This window comes from Tiliqua scincoides, chromosome 2 (genome assembly GCF_035046505.1).
Source record: "Tiliqua scincoides isolate rTilSci1 chromosome 2, rTilSci1.hap2, whole genome shotgun sequence".
In the NCBI taxonomy this organism is placed as follows: Eukaryota; Metazoa; Chordata; class Lepidosauria; order Squamata; family Scincidae; genus Tiliqua; species Tiliqua scincoides.
Window position 1 is genome coordinate 246153264 of NC_089822.1, and position 25034 is coordinate 246178297.

The 25034-nt window shown below is 42.8% G+C and overlaps 1 protein-coding gene and 1 pseudogene across 1 annotated transcript in view; one reads left to right on the top strand and one right to left on the bottom strand.

Moving 5' to 3' along the window:
• The window catches only part of PXK (PX domain containing serine/threonine kinase like), a 59593-nt gene that overhangs the window by 7973 nt on the left and 26586 nt on the right, over positions 1-25034 (bottom strand). Inside the window, 14 exon segments of the mRNA XM_066616242.1 lie at positions 7444-7506; positions 7695-7764; positions 8540-8626; positions 9151-9228; positions 10265-10313; positions 10740-10818; positions 11545-11662; positions 12808-12969; positions 13265-13366; positions 13544-13648; positions 16066-16140; positions 17752-17825; positions 18363-18440; positions 21359-21545. Of these exon segments, the coding sequence (XP_066472339.1) occupies positions 7444-7506; positions 7695-7764; positions 8540-8626; positions 9151-9228; positions 10265-10313; positions 10740-10818; positions 11545-11662; positions 12808-12969; positions 13265-13366; positions 13544-13648; positions 16066-16140; positions 17752-17825; positions 18363-18440; positions 21359-21545 (1327 nt within the window).
• LOC136643113 (5S ribosomal RNA) lies at positions 19253-19369 on the top strand (annotated as a pseudogene).

The following is a 25034-nucleotide window of genomic DNA, read 5'->3' on the forward strand; positions in this document are numbered from 1 at the left end:
TTCCATCTCTAATAAATTCATTTATGTAAATTTATTCAAATTTGAAATGTTAATTCTTTTTTTCCCCTGGCCCCCAACACAATGTCAGAGAGATGATGTGACCCTCCTGCCATAATATTTGGACACCCCTGGTTTAGGAATATGCAAGTTGTATTTAATCAACCAGTTAATTAAAAGATTCACAATTGGCTGATAGTTGCACCACTTTTCAAAGATTTAGACAAATCCAAAATATTGCCTCCAAACAAATATTTCAAAAATGGATTTAGTATCTTTAAGAATGGCAGATGAGTTTGGTTCATCAAAGAGAGTGGGGAGGATGACGGCCACAAGTGTTTTTGGTTTATATTCCACCAAAGGAATTTGCGTGAGCAAATGCCTTGTGATATTTTCCCTTTTTCAATTTGAAATTTGTGGTCACCATCCCCACACCCTGAGCATCTTTAAACAGAGGGAAATCAACATCAGTTTACTTTACCGAAAATTCACAGTCAAAATGGTGCATGCTCTATTGAAGACAGCAGAGAAAAGAGAGACAGGGAGAAAAAGAGCACAACAATCATTATAATGTGTCAAGAGAGCCATTCGACAACAATAAAGGAAGAAAGAGATAGACATCAGTAATTCAGCACAGTTATGAATGCAATCGTTAGACAAACTGGCCTGTGAGGGCCTTTCTGTGGCCCACAAAGAATCATCTTTGGATGCACACATCCAGATAGTGGCACATACAGTACAGAGAAACCACCACGATTACACAGAAAAACCACCGCCGGAGCAGTAACTAGGACGGAGCCCGAGGGGCATCTGCCTCGGGTGCTATGCTAAGCAGAGACACATGACTGCCCCCAGACTCCACTCTAGTTATGAAGGAGGTACTGGCGGCTTCACACATCCCAGTGCCCCTTTCTCCGGGGAGACCCCAGAAGTGACATCACAATGTCATGTGATGTGGTGACGTCACAGGGTCAGTGACTTATGGCTCTGACCAGGATTTCATATAAACACATGAATCTACCTTAAGAGTCTGAGCACTGACCCATCTAACCTCGCTCGTCTACTCTGACTAGCAACAAGTCTCCAAGATCTCAAGTGAAGGTTTTTCTCTGCATACAATTCTCCAGCTGTAGGTGCTGCGGACTGGACTTTCTGCATGCAAGGCACATGCTCCACCACTGAGTTACAGACTCACAATTTGCAGGCATTGTGGGCTGCAGGACCTTTCAGCAGGCATCAGTCATTCCTAATTCAATCACCAAAGCTTAACGAACAGCAATCTTTTAAAACACTTTTCAAAATCCATTCATTCTGTATGGAAGATGCCTCCAAGAATCACATCACTCACTTCCCTCCTGCTAGGAGATTTGTGCTTCTGTCTCTACAAGGGTAATTCAATTAAGGCGGGAATAGGAATCAATTTGCCCGAGAGGATGCCAAATGCATTGAAAAACTGGTTTTGCTCCTTAGCCATCACTATTCCTGTCAGGAAACAGCCAACTGGCATGATCCATTGATAGGTGTTTATTTGGAAAGGGTACTAAATTAGTGAGGTTTAAGAAATACTGCAAAATGTGATACATTAGAAAGAAGCTAACAAAGAACCACTATTAATTACCCTCACTATTTATTCATCTTCCATTATGGGGCTCAAGTGACCTGAAGAAGGTTCCCAAGTGGTCTCCTATCAAGGCTCAGGCCTGCTTAGTTTCAGCAAGATGCAGGCAGCTACATGATAGTACTCTGCAGCCCATTAGACCTGAGCTGCTGCCTAAGAATAGGAAACCTTCATCTTGGAATTGCCACCCTGCATTCTTTAATTTAGTCTAATATTGTGATTAAGAGCCCCATCCTATGCCTGTCTACTCAAAAGTAAGTACAATTATACTCAAAGGGGCTTACTCCAAAGGGACTTACTCCAAAATAAGGTAGGTAAGTGTAGACTAAGGGATCAATCTTATCCAACTTTCTTGCACCGCAAGAAAGCCCCGCAACCGCAAGCAGCCCTTAAGTAAGGTAATAAATGTTCCCATGCCTTGAGGAGGCCCCTGTGACTGCCTCCCCTCCACAGGATGCAGTGCGTGCCCCATTGGCACAGCTGCACCAGCACCAGAAAATTGGATAGGATTGGGCCCTAAGACATTTATATACAGTGGTTTCTCTTTATCTGTGGATTTGGAACCTGCAGATTTGACCCATAGAAGACCCGTGAAAACCAAAGTGCCTGCCAAAAGGCTCCGGTAAACATTCTGAAGCGCAAGGAGGCTGTTTACATAGCATTTATTTCAATATTTAGCCAAGTACTGAAGCAGCACTCCTTGCCTGCCTTCTACAAAACAGATGAATGGATTTGAGAACCAGAAGTGTGAGTAGTCCCATTAATCCTCCCCAAGTATAAAACATGGCTGTACAAAATGTGTCTTGACAAGAAAAGGAAAAAAAAACTAAACCCTAGTTAAGCCCACAACCATTGGAGAAATAGTCTTGAAGTGAAATACTGAAGCTGTTAACAAGTTACCAGTCTTTGATAGCCTATTCTTTGCAAGGATTCCAAAAATTAGCAGGCACAAGGTGATCCACCAGACATTGGCTAATGGCTTACCAATGGACCACTGTCTCGGTCCACACCTGCAACAGTGATTTTTGGTGTTCTTTTGTGTTTGTTTAAATCAGGAGGAATTCTCACTGGTGGAACAGCAAACATCAAAATAAGGTAGGTATTTATGTCTTCTTTCTTATTCTGCATAAGCCTCCTTCCCACTGGGCTCAAATTACAGCTCCAAACCACAAAAATGGACGGATTTTGAACTGAAAGAATAAATGCATACACGACAGAGCCAAAGAACAAACACAAAAACATGCAGACAAACATGCAAAGTTGGAAATACTGAAAATGCCAGAGCCACAGAAACCTGTTTACTAATATCAGCCAAAGAAAGAAAAGCAGAATTGGGGAACAAGCTACCCATCCCAAAGGATAAGGAAATACTTTGTCATTTCAGTTTGGATTCTGAATGGGCTAAATTGTAGGCTCCCCCTGTTGAGAGTGTGTGGTGGAACCCACACACAGAAAAAAAAACACACAGTAAGGGTCCAATCCTATCCAATTTTCCAGTGCCGGTGCTGCTGTGCTAATGGGACATGTGCTGCATCCTGGGGTGGGGAAGCAGCCACTGAGGCCTTCTCAAGGTAAGGGAAAGTTTGTCCCCTTACCTTGATGCTACACTGTAGCTGCACCAGTGCTGGATAGGACTGGGCCCTAGGTCATCTGAAAGCTGCTTCACCTACTGCAAGCACAGAATTCAATCATCAAATGCTCTGTCAGCTTACCATGGCATGAAAAGTACCCTATATCTTAAAGTGCACACACAGCATTGGCTCCTTGGGTGGATGCATGGCCATGCTTTAAGATTTGTATTACCACCTACAGCCACTGTGAGAGTTTTTCAAAACTATGAGGGTAGAAGTTATTAATGGCAGAAAAGATTTTCTTTGATGAGCTTATTACCACGTGACTGTGTTAATGTGCATCTCTTCTAACTGGTTTTCCCACAAACCAGTAAAAAAAAATATTAAGAGCGTGCATTGTCACAAACCCATGTCTGCCTACATCCAATGTAGTCCACAGGTAACTTCCTGAAACATTTACATTGAAGCTCTGACACCCATATAGGGGACATGATAACACTGATTTTGCATAAGCCACATTACCTCCCAAGGAAAGATGCTTCTTCTACAGGCCAAACCAGATGTGGTATTAATCATGTCACACGTCCCTGTTGTTGTTTTCTTACAAGCAACCATGGGGGCAGTCTGGATCAAGGCCACAGTGGGTGCAAAGGATTTTTTTTTTAAAAACCTCTCTTCTATGCCACAGTTCCAATTCAGGTCACACACAGGTCTAAATGACATGATTAACATCCCATGATACTTTGCCATAAAATGCACTGCAATACCAAAAACAAAAATGCGTGGTAGCTAGAAATCTTTGGACGTTACAGCTGCCAAATGAAGCTGTACTGATCTACTCTTGTGTCTTCCTTTGACTTTCCCCTGTTGTCTTTGTCCATTCTATCCACACAAAGGTGACTGTAAGGATCTATGGGCACCAGTGGTTACTTAGAGGCTACTTACAACTCATCTCTTCTCACAAATGTTCTCACTTCAGAAAAAAAGGGGGAAGAGTGAGGTCCTCACATTGCGGGGGGTCACTTGTGCCACTGCACAGATCTGCAGCAGGGAGTTTTTCCCCCAGTTTTTTTTTTTTTTTTTTTTTTACACAGGTATTTATATACCTCCTTTCTTGGTCGTCAGATTTCTCCTCAGACTTTATTCAAGGCAGTTTACAAAGGCAGGCTGTTCTAAATCCCCGTAGGGATTTTTACAATTGAAGAAAGGTTCTGTCTTTCAAGAACCACAACATTTCTGATCTGGTATCACATTCTGGCCTCCAGTTGTGCATTTTCTCAAGAGCGACTCCGACACAGCAGCACAGGGTCATTTGGTCATGTAACTGCAAGGTCCAGCATCACCAAGAGTGACAAAAGGACCAACTGCCCCAATACAATAACCATTCTCAATTTACCTAGAGATCCAAGGCAGCATGACCTCAGTTGCAACCAACCAAAACTACCAACTGCAACTGCCCAAGTCCCAGAAATGCTGCCATTCAATGCTTGGAAGGAGCCATCTTGATTAGTGAGAAACGGTCAAGCAGGTTGTACCACTAGGAAAGGAGTGAAATACCCTCCCATAAACCATTTAGCACATTCTTTCCGAATGCCGAATTCCAACCAGCAACCAACATACCAGGGAGTTATGTTCTACCACTGTCCTCTGCCAACCTGGAGTAAGTGGGGGAGATAGTGTTGCTTTGCTTTATCCATTCATCTTTGCCTCTCACTTTCAGAATGGATTTGTCCATTCTGAATGGATGGTCCAATTATCATTGCTCACCCGGGACTGCAACTGTTTCTGCTCTTTGATCCCAATCCCAAACAGTTTCTGCTCTTAGATCCCAATGCAACTGCACACAACTGTCAACATCAGTGGTTAGAGCAGGAGCGTCAAACATAAGGCCCGTGGGCCAGATACAGCCCCCACAACTTTTTCATTTAGTCCTCATGATAATTGGGCTCTCCCATACCTTGAAAATATGATCAAGATTTGCCTATTTTCTCTTCAGTTATTTGCAGCTAACGAGTTCCTAAGTGAGGACAACGTGCTTATTTTTGGATATCATCTGCTTAATGACGTCACTTCTGGCCTTCAGCAGGAGCCATGAATGCTATTCAGCCCACTGTACAAAACAGGCTTGACACCCCTGGGTTACAGTTATAACTAATCACTTCCCACAAAGTCTCTCTAGAAGGAAAGAGGGACCATTTCCCAAAACAGAGCTGGCAGCCCTGCTTGTTACATTGTGTGTGTGCATGTGCTTGTGTGTGTGCTTGTGTGCTTGTGTGTTTGTATTCTGCCTTTCTCCCCGAAGGGCACCCAAGGCGGTATCATCTCCATTTGCCTGTACTGCCTCCTGAAAATACAGATAGATTACTGGCATAATTCAGAGAATGAGTTGTGCTAGCATTCTTTCAGACACAAAAACAGGACACGGAGAATAGGAAGCTTGCAGTACTAGAATTAATGCAATACCCAGTCTTATTAAATGGCCTCTCTAGCTCCTGGCAGTTTATCAGATACATGCTTTTTAAATGCTGGCAGAACTCAAAGAGGACTTAAAACAACAAATAAAGCAGTATTCCAATCAGCATGCCAAAATGCTTCCTGTCATTAAGCACATGCAATCATCATCATCTGCATAGAATATGCAAAGATGTCCTTTGTGGCCAAGAATTGCAGGAGAAAGATGAGCTATTTCAGGACATCAGGATTATATAGCCCAAGATTATATATTGTTCGCAGAGGCGAAGGGGGAAGGGGGAGAAGAACTTTTAAGTAGATGTCAACACTGCAAAGGGAGTTTGGGGGCAGGTAGAAGATGACTTACACACACACCTCTTATGACTAAAGAATGTAAAACAGTCATACTGGCTCAGGATTTTCACTGCTCTTAGAAAAGGTTAAGCACAACATTCATAAACCATAGCACATGACAAAAAACGGAAGCAAACCTAGAGTCAGAAAAATTCAGTTCATCAGAGCCGAAGAACACTGCAAAGAGAAGATCCAGCTCGTTCCAATTTGAGTCTGAGGAGAACCACTGGGAGGCCAGGCAGCCTACAAACTCTTCAGATTTTAACTTAGGTCTCCCCAACTGTTGGGTCACTCCCCCCACCACAGAATACAGCACACATACTGCCAGTGGTGCTGTGAGCTATGGGCTGGCAGGGGATAGGATAGGGCTGTAAATTTGTTTGGCTTTCTTTCAAAAGTTGATTGTATGCATACAATGCTCTGCCTCTACACTGTTCATGTTTCGTGTTCCAGATACAGTGAAATGACTTCCATTCACACCCTACTAAAAATTGAAAGTGTTGATTCATTCAGCCTCAGATCAATGGATTATTGAGCTCGCTCTGGTCAACTCTGGACTAGCAGAGGGTTTCCTAGCCAGATTCCTCGGGTGTCGTGCAAAGATTTCTCTCAGTCCTCTACCAAAGATCTTTTAATTGGAAATGCCATTTTTTTCCCCAGGACTAAATCAGTTCAAGACACATACACTGCAGAAAGGACCTGCACAGTAAGTGATCTCACATAGCGTAGGCTCCTTTGCCAGATTTCTCTGGAAAAGTAGGAGCACAATGGTTGAAACAGAAGAAATATTCCCACAGAAATGTGCTATGGAACTATTAGGCTAAATACTTGGCTTTTATAAAGCACTCTCAAGTGCATCACATATTTACATTATCTCTGTGACAAATAATCTTGACAGCCTTATCCTCTTATTGCATACAGGGAGATAAGGCTGAAAATGCGGGGGAGGGGGGGAGGTGAAGGGGAAGGCTGGCCTAAAAGTCACTTTGCAAGCAAGATTAGAACCAGGATCTTTTCCTTCACTGACACAAACCGTAGTTGTGCATACTGTTGGCATAGAGGCGGACTATTAATCTGGGTGAGAACAACTTGTTGAGAGACAGAAAACAGAAGACATGGATTGTAAACGTTTTACAATCCAATAAAAGGTGCACAGGTTATTAAGGGAGGCAGGTAGTATTAATAAGGTAGTACAAACTATGAAACAAGAACTTATTAATCAATGTGGAATGTGGTAAACAAGGCTGGGACAGTTTCCAGCATTATTGAGAAGAAGTCCAGAATGTCAACTTTTTATCTGGTTAAAACAGCAGAAAACAAGCAACAAAGTATTACAATGGATTTTAAAACCAGCACTTTCCACTTTCACAAAGAGCAAGATTGGTCCATCATCTGCTTAGCAACAAAAGCAAGACAGAGATAGGCAGGTAGCATGCAAACATTTTAACTCACCTGCTGTAGAGGGTGGAACAGGAGAGGAAGGCGATGTCAGAGGTGAACTGGCCCCAGAGCCTGCTGGGTAAGAAACATTCAGAGTCATCAGAGAGATCCAATTTCAAACTGACTGACAACATTATCTTCAACAACCTTCAATCAAGAGTTATTCTCATATTTCTGTATTTCATGAACAAACTTTTTAAAGAAGACACAAAAGCTGGTTTCAAAGACATGTCAAAACAAAGCTCATTTCTTGGCATTGTTACCTGAATTGTTGGAGTTGCTGTATTTCATGGTTTGTTCTTCCCCACTCTCAAAGGCAGAGCGTTTAGATTTCTTTAGCCATTAAACAGAGACAGAAAAAACAGTAAAGATTTAACGGTTTCCAGCGGTCAGCTGTCAATGCATTCATTGCTCCTGACAGCATGTAGAATACAATTAACTTTGCTAATTCAATGTGCAGCTCAGATGCTCAAAAGACCAAAAGCAGGCTGAATTCAGGTAGCCACATTATAGACTTTGAAGGAAGGATGCACATCAAAGTCTTTGCTGCTGATCCGACTCCCCCATCTGTCAGTTGGGACAGATGACCTCCAAATATTTGCATAGAGGCCAGCTGTACCAGAGATAAGGAAGCTGAGCTTTCAGACAGCCTGCTCTCTCTTTCTTACAAATTAAGCATGCAGATATTATTGTGGGATAGAAACGCTGTACTTGGAAAGGGAAGAGCTGGATTCTAATTCCTTGGGCCAGGTTGCTTTCTCTCAGTCAAGCCTACCTTACAGAGTTGTTGCAAGGACAAAATAGAATGACCCCCCATGTATACCACCCTACGCATCTTGGAAAAAATGAGGGTAAGAACATAACCATAGGGATGAACAAAACGACAACCTGAATACTGTAAATCAGCCCTACTTTCAACATGAGAGTGGAGATGCAAACAGCTCCTTTTCTAGAGAAACTCAAATAGAATCTTTAGAAGGGGTAGTGCCATTGTGCAAACTCTTGAAAATTATATATTTGTCCCTGTTTCAATAATGGAAAAATAACTATATCATTATTTAATTATAACTCTCTCCAATTATTTCTTCTTTACCCTGATTTTGTTTACCTTTCGTGCTAAGATTTTCCTCTTTTTTTTCTCTTCCTCAGAACCATGATGAGACTGAGCTCTTGTCAGTCTTCTGTGCTGATGAATCTTTTGTGAGAGAGAGAGAGAGTGAGAGAGAGATTGAACACAAAACAGATTACAGGCAATTCTAGGTAGGGAACATTTTCCGATATCCAACTGAAATCTGCTTTGGTGCACTTTTTCCATTTCTGGAATCTCAATAACCATCCAAGTGAAAGCAGAACCACCAAACACAGTGCCTTCAATCCAGAAGGATATTGTGCTTGACGATACTGAAAGCTGCTGAGAGATCTAGGAAAACTGGGAAGACTACAATGAACTGTCCTTCTACCAGCCTAGATCATCCATCAGAGCAAGCAAAGCAGTTTTCATATCAAATTCAGATCTGAAACCAGACTGAAAATCGATCCAGATTATCAGTTTCGTTCAACAGTGAATCAAATCATGCAATATCTTTTATGGAGGAACGGACAGCAGCCTTTATATTATTTGTTAGGATTATTATTATTATTATTATTATTTATAAACTATTATTTTTTTAAATCACACACTGATTGCGACCATCAGCCAAAAAGGAAAAGTACAAGTACCAGTTTCTGTTCTTCTACTAGTCTCTTCTCTATGCATTCTTTGGCCGTCTTCAATGCCTCTTTTAACTTAGTGGGAATCTAATAAAATGAAAGAAAATGATAATTGCATTATCACAGAATTATTATAGCTGACACCCAGGTAACACTAGGATTCAGGGGTCACAGAAGAAGTTCTGTCTTGCAGAAGGAGGAACCGGAGTCACTCCTTCCCCATTTATTCTAGTTAACATAGATAACACATTTCAAGTATTTCAGTTTACTGTGTTAGGTAGATGCGACAGACACACCACCTCACTCTACACACAATGGAGACTAAAAGCTCTGAAACAGGACTAGTAAGGATGGGAGCAAGAGAAGATAACTTAAGTGGAAGCAGTCTAAATAACTGGTTAGATATATGGAGGTTCATGAAAACACCTTCCTTTTGGGGGATGGTGGAAATTAGCAGAGTTGGAAAGATTCCAGGCATACCAAGGAGCCTGGATGAAGAGCGACGGAGTGTGTCAGTGTGTCAAAATTGACGGAGTGTGTCAAATTTGTACAGAACATGGAAATCGAGAACAAAACAGGCCAAGTAGCAGAGATCTCTGAATGTCGGAAAGAAAGACCAATGAGAAGACTGTAGCAATTCAGGGGAGAGAAGCAGAAAAGAGACAGAAGACTTCCTGAAGATGTAACAAGGAAGATGCAGCAAAAGTGGCGAGCAGGGACAGAAATGGAAAGATTTAGAAGAAGCAAAGCTGTGGCAAGGCTGCATGCTTGGATGCCAAGTGAACAGAGAATGGGAGGAGAGAAGATGTTAAGAAGAAGCCTCAGGAACTCTCTCTTCTCAATATCTTGAGAAGACATGTGGCATCAAGAGAGCAGCAAGTCATTAAACAGAATCAAGAGAGAAGCAAGTCAAACAGAACTGCCTGAAAAGTTAAGATACTCTGATTGTTCTTCAGTTCATATAAACCTTTTCCCCTTTTCCAAAGTAAAATTAATAGTACACACAGGTCTATTTGTAAAGATGACAAGTCCACGATAGTGTCACTAACTGGGGGCATGGAAGGGAGAACCAAAACAAACACACCATCAGCAACAGTTTGCCAACAGCACCATTCAACTGTACCTTAAACTGTGTTTTTTCTGAATTCGTTAGAAGGACATCACTGAATAACCTGAAGAAACACAGAAAACCATTTTCAAAAGCTAGACAGCAAGCATTGCCATGCCTAGTCCTTGTTAATACCGACTATTGTTTAGATGAGAACTTAATGAATGAGCCTTTCATCAAATGTTTTGCATAAACATAGGAACTGCAGGTCCTTCTGGCAATCGATTTCTGCAAAGTTCCTCCCCACACAATTAAATGGATTAATGAGTTTGTGATGGTGTGGTTGAAATTCCTGCACCACAAAGGGAGATGCTTTGCACAAACAGCTTGTCACATGAAGCTAAATGCACGAGGTGCAGATCCTGGTTGCCCTAGAGAAGACTTTATCATTGGATTCCATGATAAAGTTGGTAATCTAAACTCAGTTTTGAGAACTTCCAGTTTACACTGTGAATGAAGGGAAGACTTTGCTATACCAGTGTAAACTTACGGCATTTGCAAGAGCCGGGAGACAGTTGGCATGCCATTCTTCACGGCTTCAGGAGAAAGAATGGATTCCAGGACTGTCACTAAAAAGTGGGGGGAAAAGGAGAAGATTAACACACATTTGCAGACCTTAGATCTTCCTCTTAAATCAGATTTAATGTCTGGTGTCATTGCCAGAGGATATCTTAAAACCTTACAACCTGTAGTGAGATAACCATTTATTAGTACATTTCAACTACATTGAATTGGGACGGCTCAAGACTGCATATTCAGGGGAAGAGGGCAAGTAAACTTAGGGCGCAATCCTAACCCCTTATGTCAATGCTTTCCAGCACTGACATAAGGGCAATGCAGCTCCGAGGTAAGGGAACAAACATTCCCTTAGTTTGAGGAGGCCTCTGTGAGTGCCACCCAACTGCAGGATGCAGCACATGTCCCACTGGCACCGCTATGCCAGTGCTGGAAAGCACTGATATAAGGGGTTAGGATTGCGCCCTTAAGGGCTTATAAGCACATGACATTTTACTCCCTGGTCCTTGACACCCTAAGAGGCAACTACTATATTTACCTCTACATATCTGTAAGCCAACCCAAAAAACTGGGGTTGTCATCGTGTGCCACGGCAAGACACCCAATGAGAATCACCTGACATGGAACCAGGTGCATGGCTCTCACCTCTAATCTATGCAGCAGAGGCACAAGAATGGCAGAGTAAGCAAAGGCCACCAATTTGGATAAAAGAAACACCAGTAATCCAAGTTTCTGTTTGAACTACTAGGCTGAAATGTTGCTCCAAGCAGTTCACTGACCTACAGATGTAGATGGTGCAGGAGGGAAAGTATCCACTGGAAAAGAGTCAGGTGGTCTCCCATAGGTCATTTCATATAGTAAGTGACCAAAGCAATGCACATCCACAGCTTCTAAAGTCTGCAAAGAGAGAGGAAAAGCAGAAGAACATCACTGCAGAACATTTGTCTATCACATCAAGTGAATGAACTCTGCTTTAGAAATGGGCTATGACTGATGCAAGGGAGGGCACCAGGATGAGGTCTCTTGTTATCTGGTGTGCTCCCTGAGGCATTTGGTGGGCCACTGTGAGATACAGGAAGCTGGACTAGATGGGCCTACGGCCTGATCCAGAGGGGCTGTTCTTATGCATCATTGATGCTGTTATGGATATTTATTCAGGTTATGTGCCAACAAGTTGATAAGAATTGATGGTCTTATCTTTTTCACAGTTTTTAAACTGTGATAGATTGATGATCTTTTTTCTACAGTTCTTAAAAAACACATTTAGATTTGAGAAGAGGATTATGTTTGGGCACAGACACTAAACAATCCCTATGCTGACTGTGTATATTGCAAGTTCAAGGTTAGGGCAAATTAAATGACAATAAGGAATTTAAATAACTTGGTCTGGCTTGTTTAACAAGACCTGTGACAATATAATGCAATCAATTACAATTAAAAGATGCCAGTAGAGGCCAAAGTAGGATTAGTGGGAGCACCATCAAAACACCAGGAACACAGACGTCCTATCAGACAGATGTTAGGTCTCACATTTTAATGGAAACAGAGGGCCTTTCCAGCATACAAAGCGCAAACCCACATATCTGGATTTTTCCCCCCCTACTAGCAAACATACAGGAGTGAAATATGCCTTCTCCACATCAACATTTCTTTAGACACCTGGATCTCCCTTAGTCATTATGCAATATCATGTTTGCAATGATATTCTGGAAAAGTCACTTATATACAGCAAAATAAAAACTGCATTTCAGATTACTCCTTTCTGATTTTTCCACTTTTGTGTTATGTCTAAAATGAGCCCTTGTGTTTTTCAAGAAAAGAAATGGTGGTCAGCACTCAAAACTATGGTTCAGTGTTAACAGGCTCAAGTTACTGTGTGCCAGAGACTCACACACTCCCACCAGCACATTTTTGCATTTATAGGCTTCTCTAATAATCTTCCTACAGATTCTCTCATAAAACTATTTTTTTTAAGTCAGCAAATGATTGCAATGCATCACATTTCTATTCCCCACCCACAAAAGTATTTTGTCCCAACTTACATTAATTTTACGAAACTGTGTAAAATAGGACCGATAGAAAGATGGGAGCCCCAATAATGAATTCTCCAAGTCCAGTAACCTGCAGGTGTCCCCATCCAACATGACATTGGAAGCATGAAGGTGGCCATATGGAAATCCTTTGTCATGCAAGAATTTTAAGACCTAAGAGACCAAAGCAGAGAGATTTCTGTTTGAATGAGAAAATGAATTCCCCTTCCCACATCCCCAAGTAAGATCTTTTGTGTCTTTCCAAGGATGCTTCCCACCCCCTCCCAGAGGTTTCAGAATCAATACCTCATTCCCTCAATGATGGGCAGAAGCCCAATTTGCTACAATCACATTCGGTTTCAGACTCCCTCCCCCAACCCAATCAGCTTTCATGCTCACATTCTAAACATTCAAATATCCCTTCCCATATAGATACATAATTTTGACAATTAGAAAACCAACAACTTACCTCTAATATTTGTCTGCCAAATGTTTTGATTTGCTGAAGTTCAAGACCCTGGATTTTCTTCGGGTTGCAGTACTTCTTTAAACATGGATCTTTTGGTTTTGCCTTTAAAAAATAAATTGCTACTATAAAGGTTTTTCAACCAATGCTAGGAATTGCAATTTCAAAAGAGCATTTTTTTTATACACAAGAAAAGTATGTTTTGCCATTATAAAATACATTCCCCAGACCACAGTATCATGCATGTTAAGATGGTATGCCTCGAGAACATACTTACAATACCTTATATATCAGGTCCTTTAGTGTTCCTTTATCACTGAACGGTCTAATCACCAGTGCAGAAGATTCACTGGCTGTTGCAAAAGTGACTTTGTAAATGTAGGGATGCTGTTGAAAGAAGGATGGCACTGAATGTATTAACTGTCCCATATTATGCACATTTATTCAACATATTTACACCAAGTGCGCATATATAGAATCAAAGCCCAGTATATACATTCTTAGGTATCAAAAATATTTCTACACCACATTTCAACAAAAAAGTATAATAAATGGTTCGCTTCCAAGAATGAATTACAAAAAATAGACAGGGATACCATCACAGTCATTGGAAAAGATGCTATGCTGAGGTGAATAGGGACAGCCCCCCCTCCCAACTAGATATAAGAGACCTACTGCTTAAAACCAAACAACACAGTCCTAGCATGTATGCACTGCTGAAACAGACGCCTGCGTTGGCTCGGTCATGTCGTGAGAATGGATGCTGGCCGGATCCCAAAGGATCTCCTCTATGGAAAACTCGTGCAAGGAAAGCGCCCTACAGGTAGACCACAGCTGCGATACAAGGACATCTGCAAGAGGGATCTGAAGGCCTTAGGGATGGACCTCAACAAGTGGGAAACCGTGGCCTCTGAGCGGCCCACTTGGAGGCAGGCTGTGCAGCATGGCCTTTCCCAGTTTGAAGAGACACTTGGCCAACAGTCTGAGGCTAAGAGGCAAAGAAGGAAGGCCCATAGCCAGGGAGACAGACCAGGGACAGACTGCACTTGCTCCCAGTGTGGAAGGGATTGTCACTCCCAAATCGGCCTTTTCAGCCACACTAGACGCTGTGCCAGAACCACCTTTCAGAGCGCGATACCAGAGTCTTTCGAGACTGAAGGTTGCCAACACAAAACTGCTTAAAAGGTGCCTTTTAGTTAGTAGGGGCATAAACCTGCTAAGTACTACTAAATTCTTGGTTTTATTCACTCACCTAGCAGAGTGCAGAAAAGCCAACTACCCAATTTACAGGTCAGTCACACACAAGAGTACAACTGTTAGTGCAACCAGTATTAATCTCAGGGCTTAAACCAGAGTCAACCTTCAACATGTGCTTAAATCTAATGGATGTTGAAGAAAAGGAAGAGAAAAGGAAGCATCACAGGAGACTGTGTTTTACATTAAAAGGTGTAATAAGGTTTATTGTTTGTACAGGAGAGATTTAATATGAAACTGGTTGTCTCATGTCAGAAACACTTAACTTCCATTCACTCTTCCTCCCTCCCTATCTACTGAAATTAGAGAGCCACTTAAGACTGAACAAACCAATTATTCTTCATCATGGCATAGTGTTTCCTACCATCATCATACTTATGGGAACCACCGGAAACGTAGCTTTTTGCAGGTGAAAGGAGGTTCCATGTACATCATATGCTGGGCAACTCAAAGTTTGAGATTTGCTGAACCCTCTTGGCTAGCAAACCAAACATAACTCACCCATTCACAAGACCAACTTCCAACATAATCCCGCCAAACATTAATTGCAAAAATATCACTGCATGAGGGGAAAAGCTAGTCATTGTAATTTGCTGTCCAAAATAATGAAAAGAGACACTGGCCAAAATACTACCATGTGTTCTGGACAAATTGGCGCATAACTGATTGCTCACATTTAAGTGATTATCATTTCGCAATAGACTTTTACTTTCTTTTTCTAACTAGTGCATTTGCAAAGCAATTCAGTTGTGGCAAGTTTGAAATATTTTTGCTTACAGTGAATAAGCAAACCCCACTCTCTAAACAAAAACCCAAACAGTTCAAGCAGGTCAGGAGAAGAGTACTGCACACAGTGCTTAGGATGAAACCAACATGACTGTTAATTTGTTTGAATGGGAAGACCTACATACCTCTGAACAAATTAGTTTATTCTAGGTAGAGCAAGTTGCTTTTTTGAAGAGCTAGCCCTTTACTGTGTTACATGACTTTCCTTTATAGTGACCACATGCTTGTCATCACACAACCCCTCTCTTCAATCACACCCATAATTATGGAGTTCTCATCTTTGTAGGTCATAAATGTTTATACATCTCATTAAGTAAAGCACCTGCTCTAGGGATGGGGTGTCAAACGTTGTATTGTAAAGGGAGTGAGCATGGTGAAACATCTCAAAAATTGTACAAGGCCAAGTTGTTTGGTTCTCCAAGCACTGAAGAACGATGAACAAGTATTGTGGTGCATGTGTTTTATTTTACTCCTGGCCTACTCAAAATTTCATCCCAAGTATTCAGGGCTAATATAGTCGGCCCTCCTTATCCGCAATAAGTTTTCAGCCAGTTCTAATGGGAAGAGAGCAAGCGGAGCAGCCACTGAGCACAACGCTCTAAACACCCTCAGAATCTGAGCCCAATACATGGATGGGAGTCAAAAGGTCCCTCTTTGAAATAAAAACGAGGCACAGGAAGAGAGAGTCACCTTCACAGTATTGACTTTTATGAAGTCTAGTTTGTGTTGGCTAGAGTGATTTTTTAATCTATGAAACTACTCACAGAACACGAAGAAAGAAATTTCACAGCAAACTGAAGATCTTTATCAGACAGGTATTTGTCCGGGCCAAGGTCAGCCTGAAAATACAAATAATGACTGAGTTGATTATATAATATACTGGAGTCACCACAGAAACTGCTAGAGTTACTAACAGTTACATTTGAGAAGTACTCTCTGAAATATAAATAGCTCACTGTAAAGATCTTCTTTGTTTCTACCAAACCGTTTCTTTAAGTTTACCTACTCTTTCAACTGGAGTAGGCACAATACCAGCTACAGTTGACTAGTCAACCATTGTCCAGTTTCTAGTGGATCACCATGGCACGAACAAGTGATTCAAGTCACCCTTGTTGCCTCCTTCATAGTCCTGGGGTGACAACACCTAAAGATTACGAAGTAGGCAACAGAAGTGACTTGAATGCCATCCCCCCCCCCCCGCTCAGTGACTGCGCTTTGAGAAATTGTTTTCACTTGCGCATGCATACTGTTTAAGTAGCTCTGAAAGGGAGGGTATTTCTGAGTTTGTACAGTCGAGGACCAAACCCCCTATAAACAGAAGTTGTACTACCAGCAACTCATGATGAGGCTACTGTGTGGTGACCGTTTTTGCCTGGGGCAGGGCAACTTGAATACACCATCATGTCACACACACCCTCCCACTTCACTATTGTTCCCATCACCTCCCGCTCCACATTTGGAATGCTCAGATTCTGAGTCAGACGTGCAGATGGGCAGTGCTCTGCTTGCTGGTCCGAACACTCAGGTGGCAAGCACTCCCCCCCCCCACAGAGAGCATAGCATACCTCCAGAGCACCTTGGGGGGGGCCTGTCCCTCCTGCACCAGGCTAGCTACGCCACTGGTTTTTACAGAGATTAAGGAGGCTGCCTGCTCAAATCTACCTGGCACAAGCTGGTGGTGGTGATTATAGAAACAGCCAGCGTGCCCACTGGGCACTTGCAGTGCCTGACCATCTGCCAGAGAAGCCTTGCCTTACAACTTATTGCCTCAAATACGGTCACTGTAGATGAGATTGCAAGCAAATGTTTGGCTATAGTCTCTTCTCTCCTCATATCTCATCAGCCCACTCGTGTTTACACTATCCAGGTTCTTGCACAACAGAAGTGCAATTGTTAATCATTCTGGATTTTGTGTGTTAGAATGGAATCAACTATTCAAAGGCCTGGTTGCAACACTGCTTTAGCAATTCATAGACAAGCAGACTATGAGGCAAAGAAGGAAGGCCCATAGCCAGAGAGACAGACCAGGGACAGACTGCACTTGCTCCCAGTGTGGAAGGGATTGTCACTCCCGAATCGGCCTTTTCAGCCACACTAGACGCTGTTCCAGAACCACCATTCAGAGCGCGATACCATAGTCTTTCGAGACTGAAGGTTGCCAACATAGCATAGACAAGCAGAGAAGACTGGGGTATGCGCAACAGGTTCCAGATGGCTCTACAAATCTTGTTTTGTGTACTGTGCAAATTACACAGTCATATCCTGACCAAGATCACAGCTGTAACCGCCATTGTGCTTACTTCTACAATACAAGCAGCAACATCGCATCAGACGAGAGGACAGAGTACTAAAAATAGCAATGATAGATAGATGAGCATAAAAAGAAAAACCCAAGGAAGATTTTGCTAATCCAGGAAAAAAAAGGGTCAGAACTCTAGAAAGAAACTTGCCCAGCTTAATGCTAGCCGCTCCTTTGGTTGATTCTTAATCTTCATTAAAAAATATTTCTTCCTTATCCTCCAGCCTGGAAAGAACAACAACAAAGCCATCAGCAGTGCATTTTACTACTGTTAAATAATTTAAGAGTTCTTATTTCTACACATGCCATATTTAGACAGCTGGATTGGTCAAGCATGGTACGTGATTCCAGCAATCTCACAGCGACAAGCTAATTTGCATTGATGCACAATGCCAAACATTTGTCCAGACATTACCTCACTGCTTTGTTTCTTCAAATGAGTAAGACTGAATTTGTCTCTTTCAACAGTATAAATGCAGGATCATTTATACACACACCCATCCCCAGGGGCAGGAGAGCTCTCTTAAACATTTCAGTCCTGTGTTATAAAGGTTGATTTAAGATCTGATGCAAGAATTGAAGGGTCAGAGGTACGTGAAAGGGCCTGAGTTCAATCCCTGGCATCCCCAGTTATGAGGATCTCAGCAAGGAGGCTTCATCAAAGACCCTGAAAAGCTGTTGCCAGTCAGAGGTCAATAGACTAACATCAGACTTCAGCCATTTGTGCCTCAATCACTTTACCAAATAAGCAGAAATTCTCACCTATATCCTTTAGTGGCTCCACCACTTCCCACTTTGGCTCTGACCGGAAGAACATTGAAACATGCTGTAAGGCGATTTCTATAGAGAAAGTTTTTGGAAGGCTGTTAGTTACACACCAATAAGAAAATGCTGGACATGCTTCACAAGTAGGGGGATATTTTTAAAAAATCCCCATCTAGGAAGACACAGAATACAATATGCAACAGTGCATATACGTCTTTAAATCCAAAGTCATCTGTAACACAAAGTGGATTTTCGGTCTGGGTCTATAGAAGGTCCCCCCACAGTGTTTCTTTAAGGCAGCGGTACCCAAATATTCCCTAGTCACAGTGCCCTTTTTCACGGCACCCTGTTGCGACAGCACCATGCTGCAGAAGACAGCTGGCTGCCACCACTTCCCTGAGATCACAAGAGATCTCAGCTGGACCAAGATGGTGGCACCTGGGAGAGCCAGGAAGAAGAGGTTGCTGGGGACATCCTGCAGCGTCCCAGAGTGCCACAATGCACAGTTTGGAAACCAATGCTTTAAGGTGTCTGTGAGAGCAAACGTAACAGTAACACATTATGTAAGAAAAGAGGTCGCTGGGACAAGGCAAGTAGCCCAATGCTGAAATCAGGAACAGCCATGCTGTCTGCACTGCTCAGGGATACCCACCTAATGATTCCTGGCAGCTGTCCACACTGATGGGTGAGGAACCTTTACAGGCACACACACACGCACCTGTATAGTACAGGGTTTAGATACATTCTGAAACAGCAGATTTAACTCCTGAAATAAGAGTCAGCCAGGTGCACTACAATTCTCTTTAAGAGTCTGTTAATTTGTAAACCCACAAAAAAAATATCCTCTGACATTTTCTGGAACATTCTCTGTTCATTAAGTTGCTTTGGGCAGCAACTGTTACCCTGCACGTGCCCGATCTCGTCTGATCTCGGAAACTAAGCAGGGTCAGGCCTGGTTAGTACTTGGATGGGAGACTGCCTGGGAATACCGGGTGCTGTAGGCTTATACCATAGTCTTTCGAGACTGAAGGTTGTCAACCATTAAGTTGCTTTTAATAGGCGCCCCCCAAAAAATGGCTGGGAGCCTAGATTACAGTGGTGCTTTACAAAAACAAACATTCTGCGAATCAACATTGAAGGCGGCATCACAGCAGGCAGAGAGAAGCCAGGAAATGCAGAACGTTAACAGGAACATTCCGTTGTCATATTGCCCCACTGCGTTCAGGTGTTTCATCTCCAAGGTTGAAAATGCCACACAGTGGGAAATGGGGCCTTGAACTGCAAAAGCTTTTAAGCACAACAGCCTAACAAGGACACAGCAGCTGCTGCTGCTGCAGGCATTTCCGTGAGTCTAATACAGAACTGACAGCTTTTCAGCTCATTAGTTCAGACTGCAAAACATGTCGGGGTCTCCTGCTGCGGTTTCATGTATTCTCCCAGATAAAAGGGGAATGCTATGAATGCCTGGCTAAAGTAACTGAGAAATGTAAGCTACTATGGACATCTGGAGCTTACACCCAACCACGGAAGACAGGTCAACTTATGTCCAAGATCTTAAGAAAGAATTCTCACCAGAATAGTTTGCTGAATAAACCTTGGATGAAGCCAGCTTCACCAAGGCAGTGCCTCAATGAACAGTAAAGCAGACAATTCTTATACCTCATTTGCAAGCACCATTATTATGCTGTGGTGCCCACCAAATCACTTGCCCTGGAATGCTCTCCCACCCTCCAAATATGTTACCTGTATCACTAGTGCTCCAAATGGAGCAAGTACCAACAGCAGGGAGCAACTGATACACCAAGAACCAACAGTGTGAAGATCACTACAGGTTAAATGTAAAAGCAGCAATCCCACTTGTTGCCATTGTGCTTAGGGCATTTCCACCCAGATGTTCAACACCTCTGGATAAGAGACGCCTCCTTTCAACCGAACCCCATTTTGACTTGCAAAGGGCATCTCTTTTAACTAGATAACTCTTTCATCTATACTTAGTATTTCAGAATTAATGGAACTGCCTGTTGGTTATAAGTGCTGCTTGACTTCTCTCTTGATGGGCCTATATCCCATCTTTTTTAACTTTTGATCTTTTGCTTTTATGTTGTCTTTTGCTTCACCAACCCTTTTTGATTCAATGAAACAGTGGCCTGTGTTACACTTGCTATTGATTCAGCTGCCACGTCCAAGGCTTGCAAGACCCTCTAGAAAATCAGAAGGTCTGATAAAGGTCCCAGAGACCTTCCAACAGCTCAGCTGCTCTCGCATCAAAACAGCCTTGCAACCCATGTTCAAGAAACCAGCTTCTCTAGGACACTGGTAAAAATTTTGATTCTGAATTCTGAGGCACTTGTGTTAATAATATGAACACTGAACACACGGGTACATATCAGCTGAGCAATTTCTCCTTGCAAAAACATACTGCTTTGATGTAGAATATTTTGAAACTCAGATTCCACTGCAACTCACAACTCTTGCAAGCTGCAGATCTTGTCTGGAATTTCTTCGTTGTTTTGGTGCATTTCCATAGAAAGCATCACTGACAGGCCAGATATGCACCACTTTCAAGTCACTAGCCCTCAGCAATCAAAAGAAGTTCACTGCTCCAAACACCTGTGGTCAACAGCCAGCCTTCAGGACACTAAAACTACCCTTCTGCAGCAAGCATTACATAGCTACAATCTTTTCCCTACACATTCCGAGTCCATAACTGGATGTTGGACCACAGACTATGAAAATAATTTCAACTTTCCTTCAGCTCTTTTTCCTCTCCACAAAGAATGCAGAGATTTCCCTTTGCAGTCACCTGCTTCTAGTCCCCTCTTCTTTTTTTAGATACAGGAATGCCTTATCAGCCACCGTGGGAGATGCAGACAGGTAGGAGACTGACTCTCCCCAAAAAGGCAGACAAGTTCTCCCTGGCCTCTTAACAGACTGTTTTGTCTTCAAGAACAGATCTTTGAAGATGCAAAGTAGTTGCAGAGTTACTTACTTACCAGTGTAATTTACAGAGTAGTTGTTTGGATCCAAGAATTTTTTTACCAATTCACAGTTGGACAACATGTGATTGGAAGTAATTACATTGAGATAGTTTTGGAGTCCTTTCTGTCTTTCTGCTATGAATTCGCGATCCATATTTCCAATCAACTTTTTGGGAGGAAGAGGTAGACTAAGAGCGGCAATCTTTAAAACACAAAAAACAGAAGAGAAGAGAAGAGAAGAGGTCCAAACAGAAGAGGTCCAGTGTAAACTAATGAACACAATAAATATATAAACTACAAGGTATAAAATTTCAGGCAAATAGGGACTGACATGCTTCTTACGTTTAGTCATAAAGAAAAACCACTCATAGATAAGCAAACCCAAGTACACAGCTCAGGAATGTTCCACTTGGAATTTCCAATACACTCCAAGTACCACTCTTTACACCACAATCAGGTTGTTTAAATAGTGGAGTGTTATTCATCCAAAGCAAGTTTACCACATGGACTAAAACTGAGGCCCAGTCCAAAACAGTGCACCGTTGGCGCACACTCACAAACTTGCCGTAAGTCATGTTTGTGGCCCTCAGGGCCACTCCAGCAATGGTGCTAGCGCCAGTGCACCACCGCCGATTCAATGCTCTGCGGTCACATGGACTGCTGGGTAGTGGAGAGGTAGGTTGGGGTGTGGGGGAGGTGGGAAGGAGGTATTCTGGGGAGGGGGAGGCAGGCAGAGGGTGGGGAGAGGGTGTGCCAGGGAGAGGGCGGGGCAGGAGGGAGGCAGGATCAGTGGAGCTTTGCTCCACCAGATCCTGAGCGCTGGTCTGACACAGTGGCTCTTGATTCTAAGCCAACCCTTGGGTTGCCGTAAAATCAAGTAGCCCCATTACAGGGCTACTCACGTTACCCAGGGGAAGGGGACAAAAGTCCCCTTCTCCCAAGGAGCTGCCGGCACTGCCCGGGTTGCACGCTGGATGCAGGAGCAGCCATTTTCGGCACCACTGCAGCCTCGCACACCGTGCAGTTCAGGATTGGGTTGCCCATCAGTACTCATTGCACAGGCATAAAAGTAGCTTTGCCAGATCAAGCCAAAATAATATAGGAGATATTTTGCGAAGTGTAGCCTTTTATGTGTGTGCCCTACTGCAGTAGTTCATTAGACATGCAAAAGAAATGAAAATATTAAAATAGATCCAAACCTATAAACATACAGAAAGAGAAAATAGTGCTGAATTAGCAATTCCAAAGCTAGAGACTTCATTGTGAAGCACTCAGGGAATTCATTGGGGGATGGGGAAAGCCTGTACCATGGAAATAACTGTGATCAGAATTGTTCTCAGGACTGACACCTGTGTTTATCCAGGCTGTCTGATGCATTCCAGGCCAAATCATTGGTTGTGCTAATGAGAAATTGGCATCAACTGCATTTTACCCAATGGGAGGGTAGAAGGCTGCTCTTGGACAGGGAGCTCTGCGCTCCGATTGGTCAAAATCTTCACGAAAGTGCCTCCTAGGTATAAAGATCTGGCTTCAGAAGGACCAAATTGCCCTACTTTGCGATGGCCTAGAAGTTGGCTATGCTAGTGGAAGATGTTTTGGCAACCTGAATATGCTCAGAAATCTTGGTTCCAGGTGAAAATGTGAGCCCAATCCTATGCATGTTTACTCAGAAGCCCCATTATAGTCAACAAGATTTACACCCAGGTAAATGTGGATAATAAAAATGTGGATCGCAACCCAAATCCTATATGCTAGGAGTTTAGCTTTTGTTATGTCTGTTTCTGTGTAATTCCCAACAGTATTCCAGAGATCTTAAGTGTTTGTGCTTTAGTCTGACTCTTTAATAAACCTTTCAGCAGCGTGGGGTTACTGAGTGGGGTAAACTAAATACAGCATGGTGAGTACTCTCCACTATCTTCCTTGCCAGAGTACAGGTAGAGAGAAAATTCCTGGACTTGAGGATTTCTCTCTCCTTTGAGCAGCTAGGATAAGCAGCATAGGCATAACACAGAAGACGAAGAAGAGCCCCACTGGATCAGGTCAAAGGCCCATCTAGTCCAGCTACCTGTATCTCACAGTGGCCCACCAAATGTTTCAGAGAGTACACAAGACACAACCTGCATCCTGGTGCCCACCCCTGCACCTGGTATTCTGAGGTAGCATACTTCAAAAATCAGGAGCTTACATCATGACTTGTAACCCATGATGGACTTTTCCTCCAGAAATTTGTCCAATCCCCTCTTAAAGGCATCTCTGCAAGATGACAACACCACTTCCTGTGGCTAGGAGTTCCACAGACTAACTACACTTTGGGTAAAGAAATATTTTCTTTTGTCTGCTCTAACTTTCCCAACGCTTAATTTTAGTGAACGTCCCCTGGCTCTGGTGTTATGTGAGAGGGAAAAGAGCATCTCTCCATCCACTCTATCCATCTCCTGCATAATTTTGTATGTCTCAGTCATGTCCCCCCTCATGTGCCTCTCCCTAACCTGAGGACTGACTAAAAGGTGGTAGCAGTCTACCCAGCAGAGTTGGTTTCAGTCCTGGATGTGGTCCTTAATTCAAGCCAAAGCACAGCAGCTTTGGCTTGTCCTGGTTTGGACTGGGGGTGTAGCAGAGTGGTGGCTGTCAGCCCCCCACCTTACCTGAGGGTGTGCCAGTCTCTGCTCTTCCTACTCTTCAATGTTCTCACTCAGCACTCTCCTCCCCTCCACATTTCCCTGTTCCTTTTCCAACTCAGGAAGTGGGAGGAGGAGCAGCAGCAGTGAAGACAAATAGGTGGACAGAGATAAGTGCCCTCCCACTAATCTGCTGCCAGAGGTGACTGCTTCAGCTGGCCTCATGGATGGACAGGTCCTGAGACCATCATATGAAAAAGTCAGGTGAGAAGAAACTGGGTTATAGAATGGAAACTACCTACGAAAGAGAGAGTATTTATATCAATGTAAATTGCAATAAATGGCCACCGAATATACTGTTCAGCTCTTCCCCCACCCATCGATGCACTCCCATGTGATGATTATGAAATTATGATTATGAAAGATTATGAAAGATTATGAAACTTCTGTTACAGCAAAAGGAAACAGAACATTCATAGTATTCATAATGAGAAAATGTGGAGCATACTTTCTTGCGTAAGAACTCAAAATGTATGTAACTAAATAATTAAGGTCAAAAGTGTTATCTCAGGATATTGTTGGCCTCTATTCTTAAACCTCTATTCTTAAACCACCACCAAAAGCCAAACTTCCAACAAACGTCACAACCCAATCATAACTAAGATTTAACTCTGACACAATACAAGCTTTATACCCAGTTTTCCAAACTGGATTATTGTCCAAATTTCATCCTCACTCAACATAAGAATCCTCAATCAGGATTCCACTCTGCCCACTTCCCTACCATGTTAAGATCTGGCCACTTGGGCAAAGAGATCAAATATGATTTCTCAGTGGGGGCTCAAACCTTTTAATCTATTCACCTGAAGAAAGAGTCCATCCTTGAAAAACAAGCTTTTCAAATTAAAGATCAACAGTTTTGCAAACTAGATGCAACTGAAACTTTCCAAAACTGTTTCCCCCTCAAAAATACAGCCGCATGCATGCATGCATGCATGCGATCAGGGCCACAATGCAACCCATTCCCTCTGCATTGCAGATGGCCTCAGCCTGCCTGCCCCCAACTCCCATGC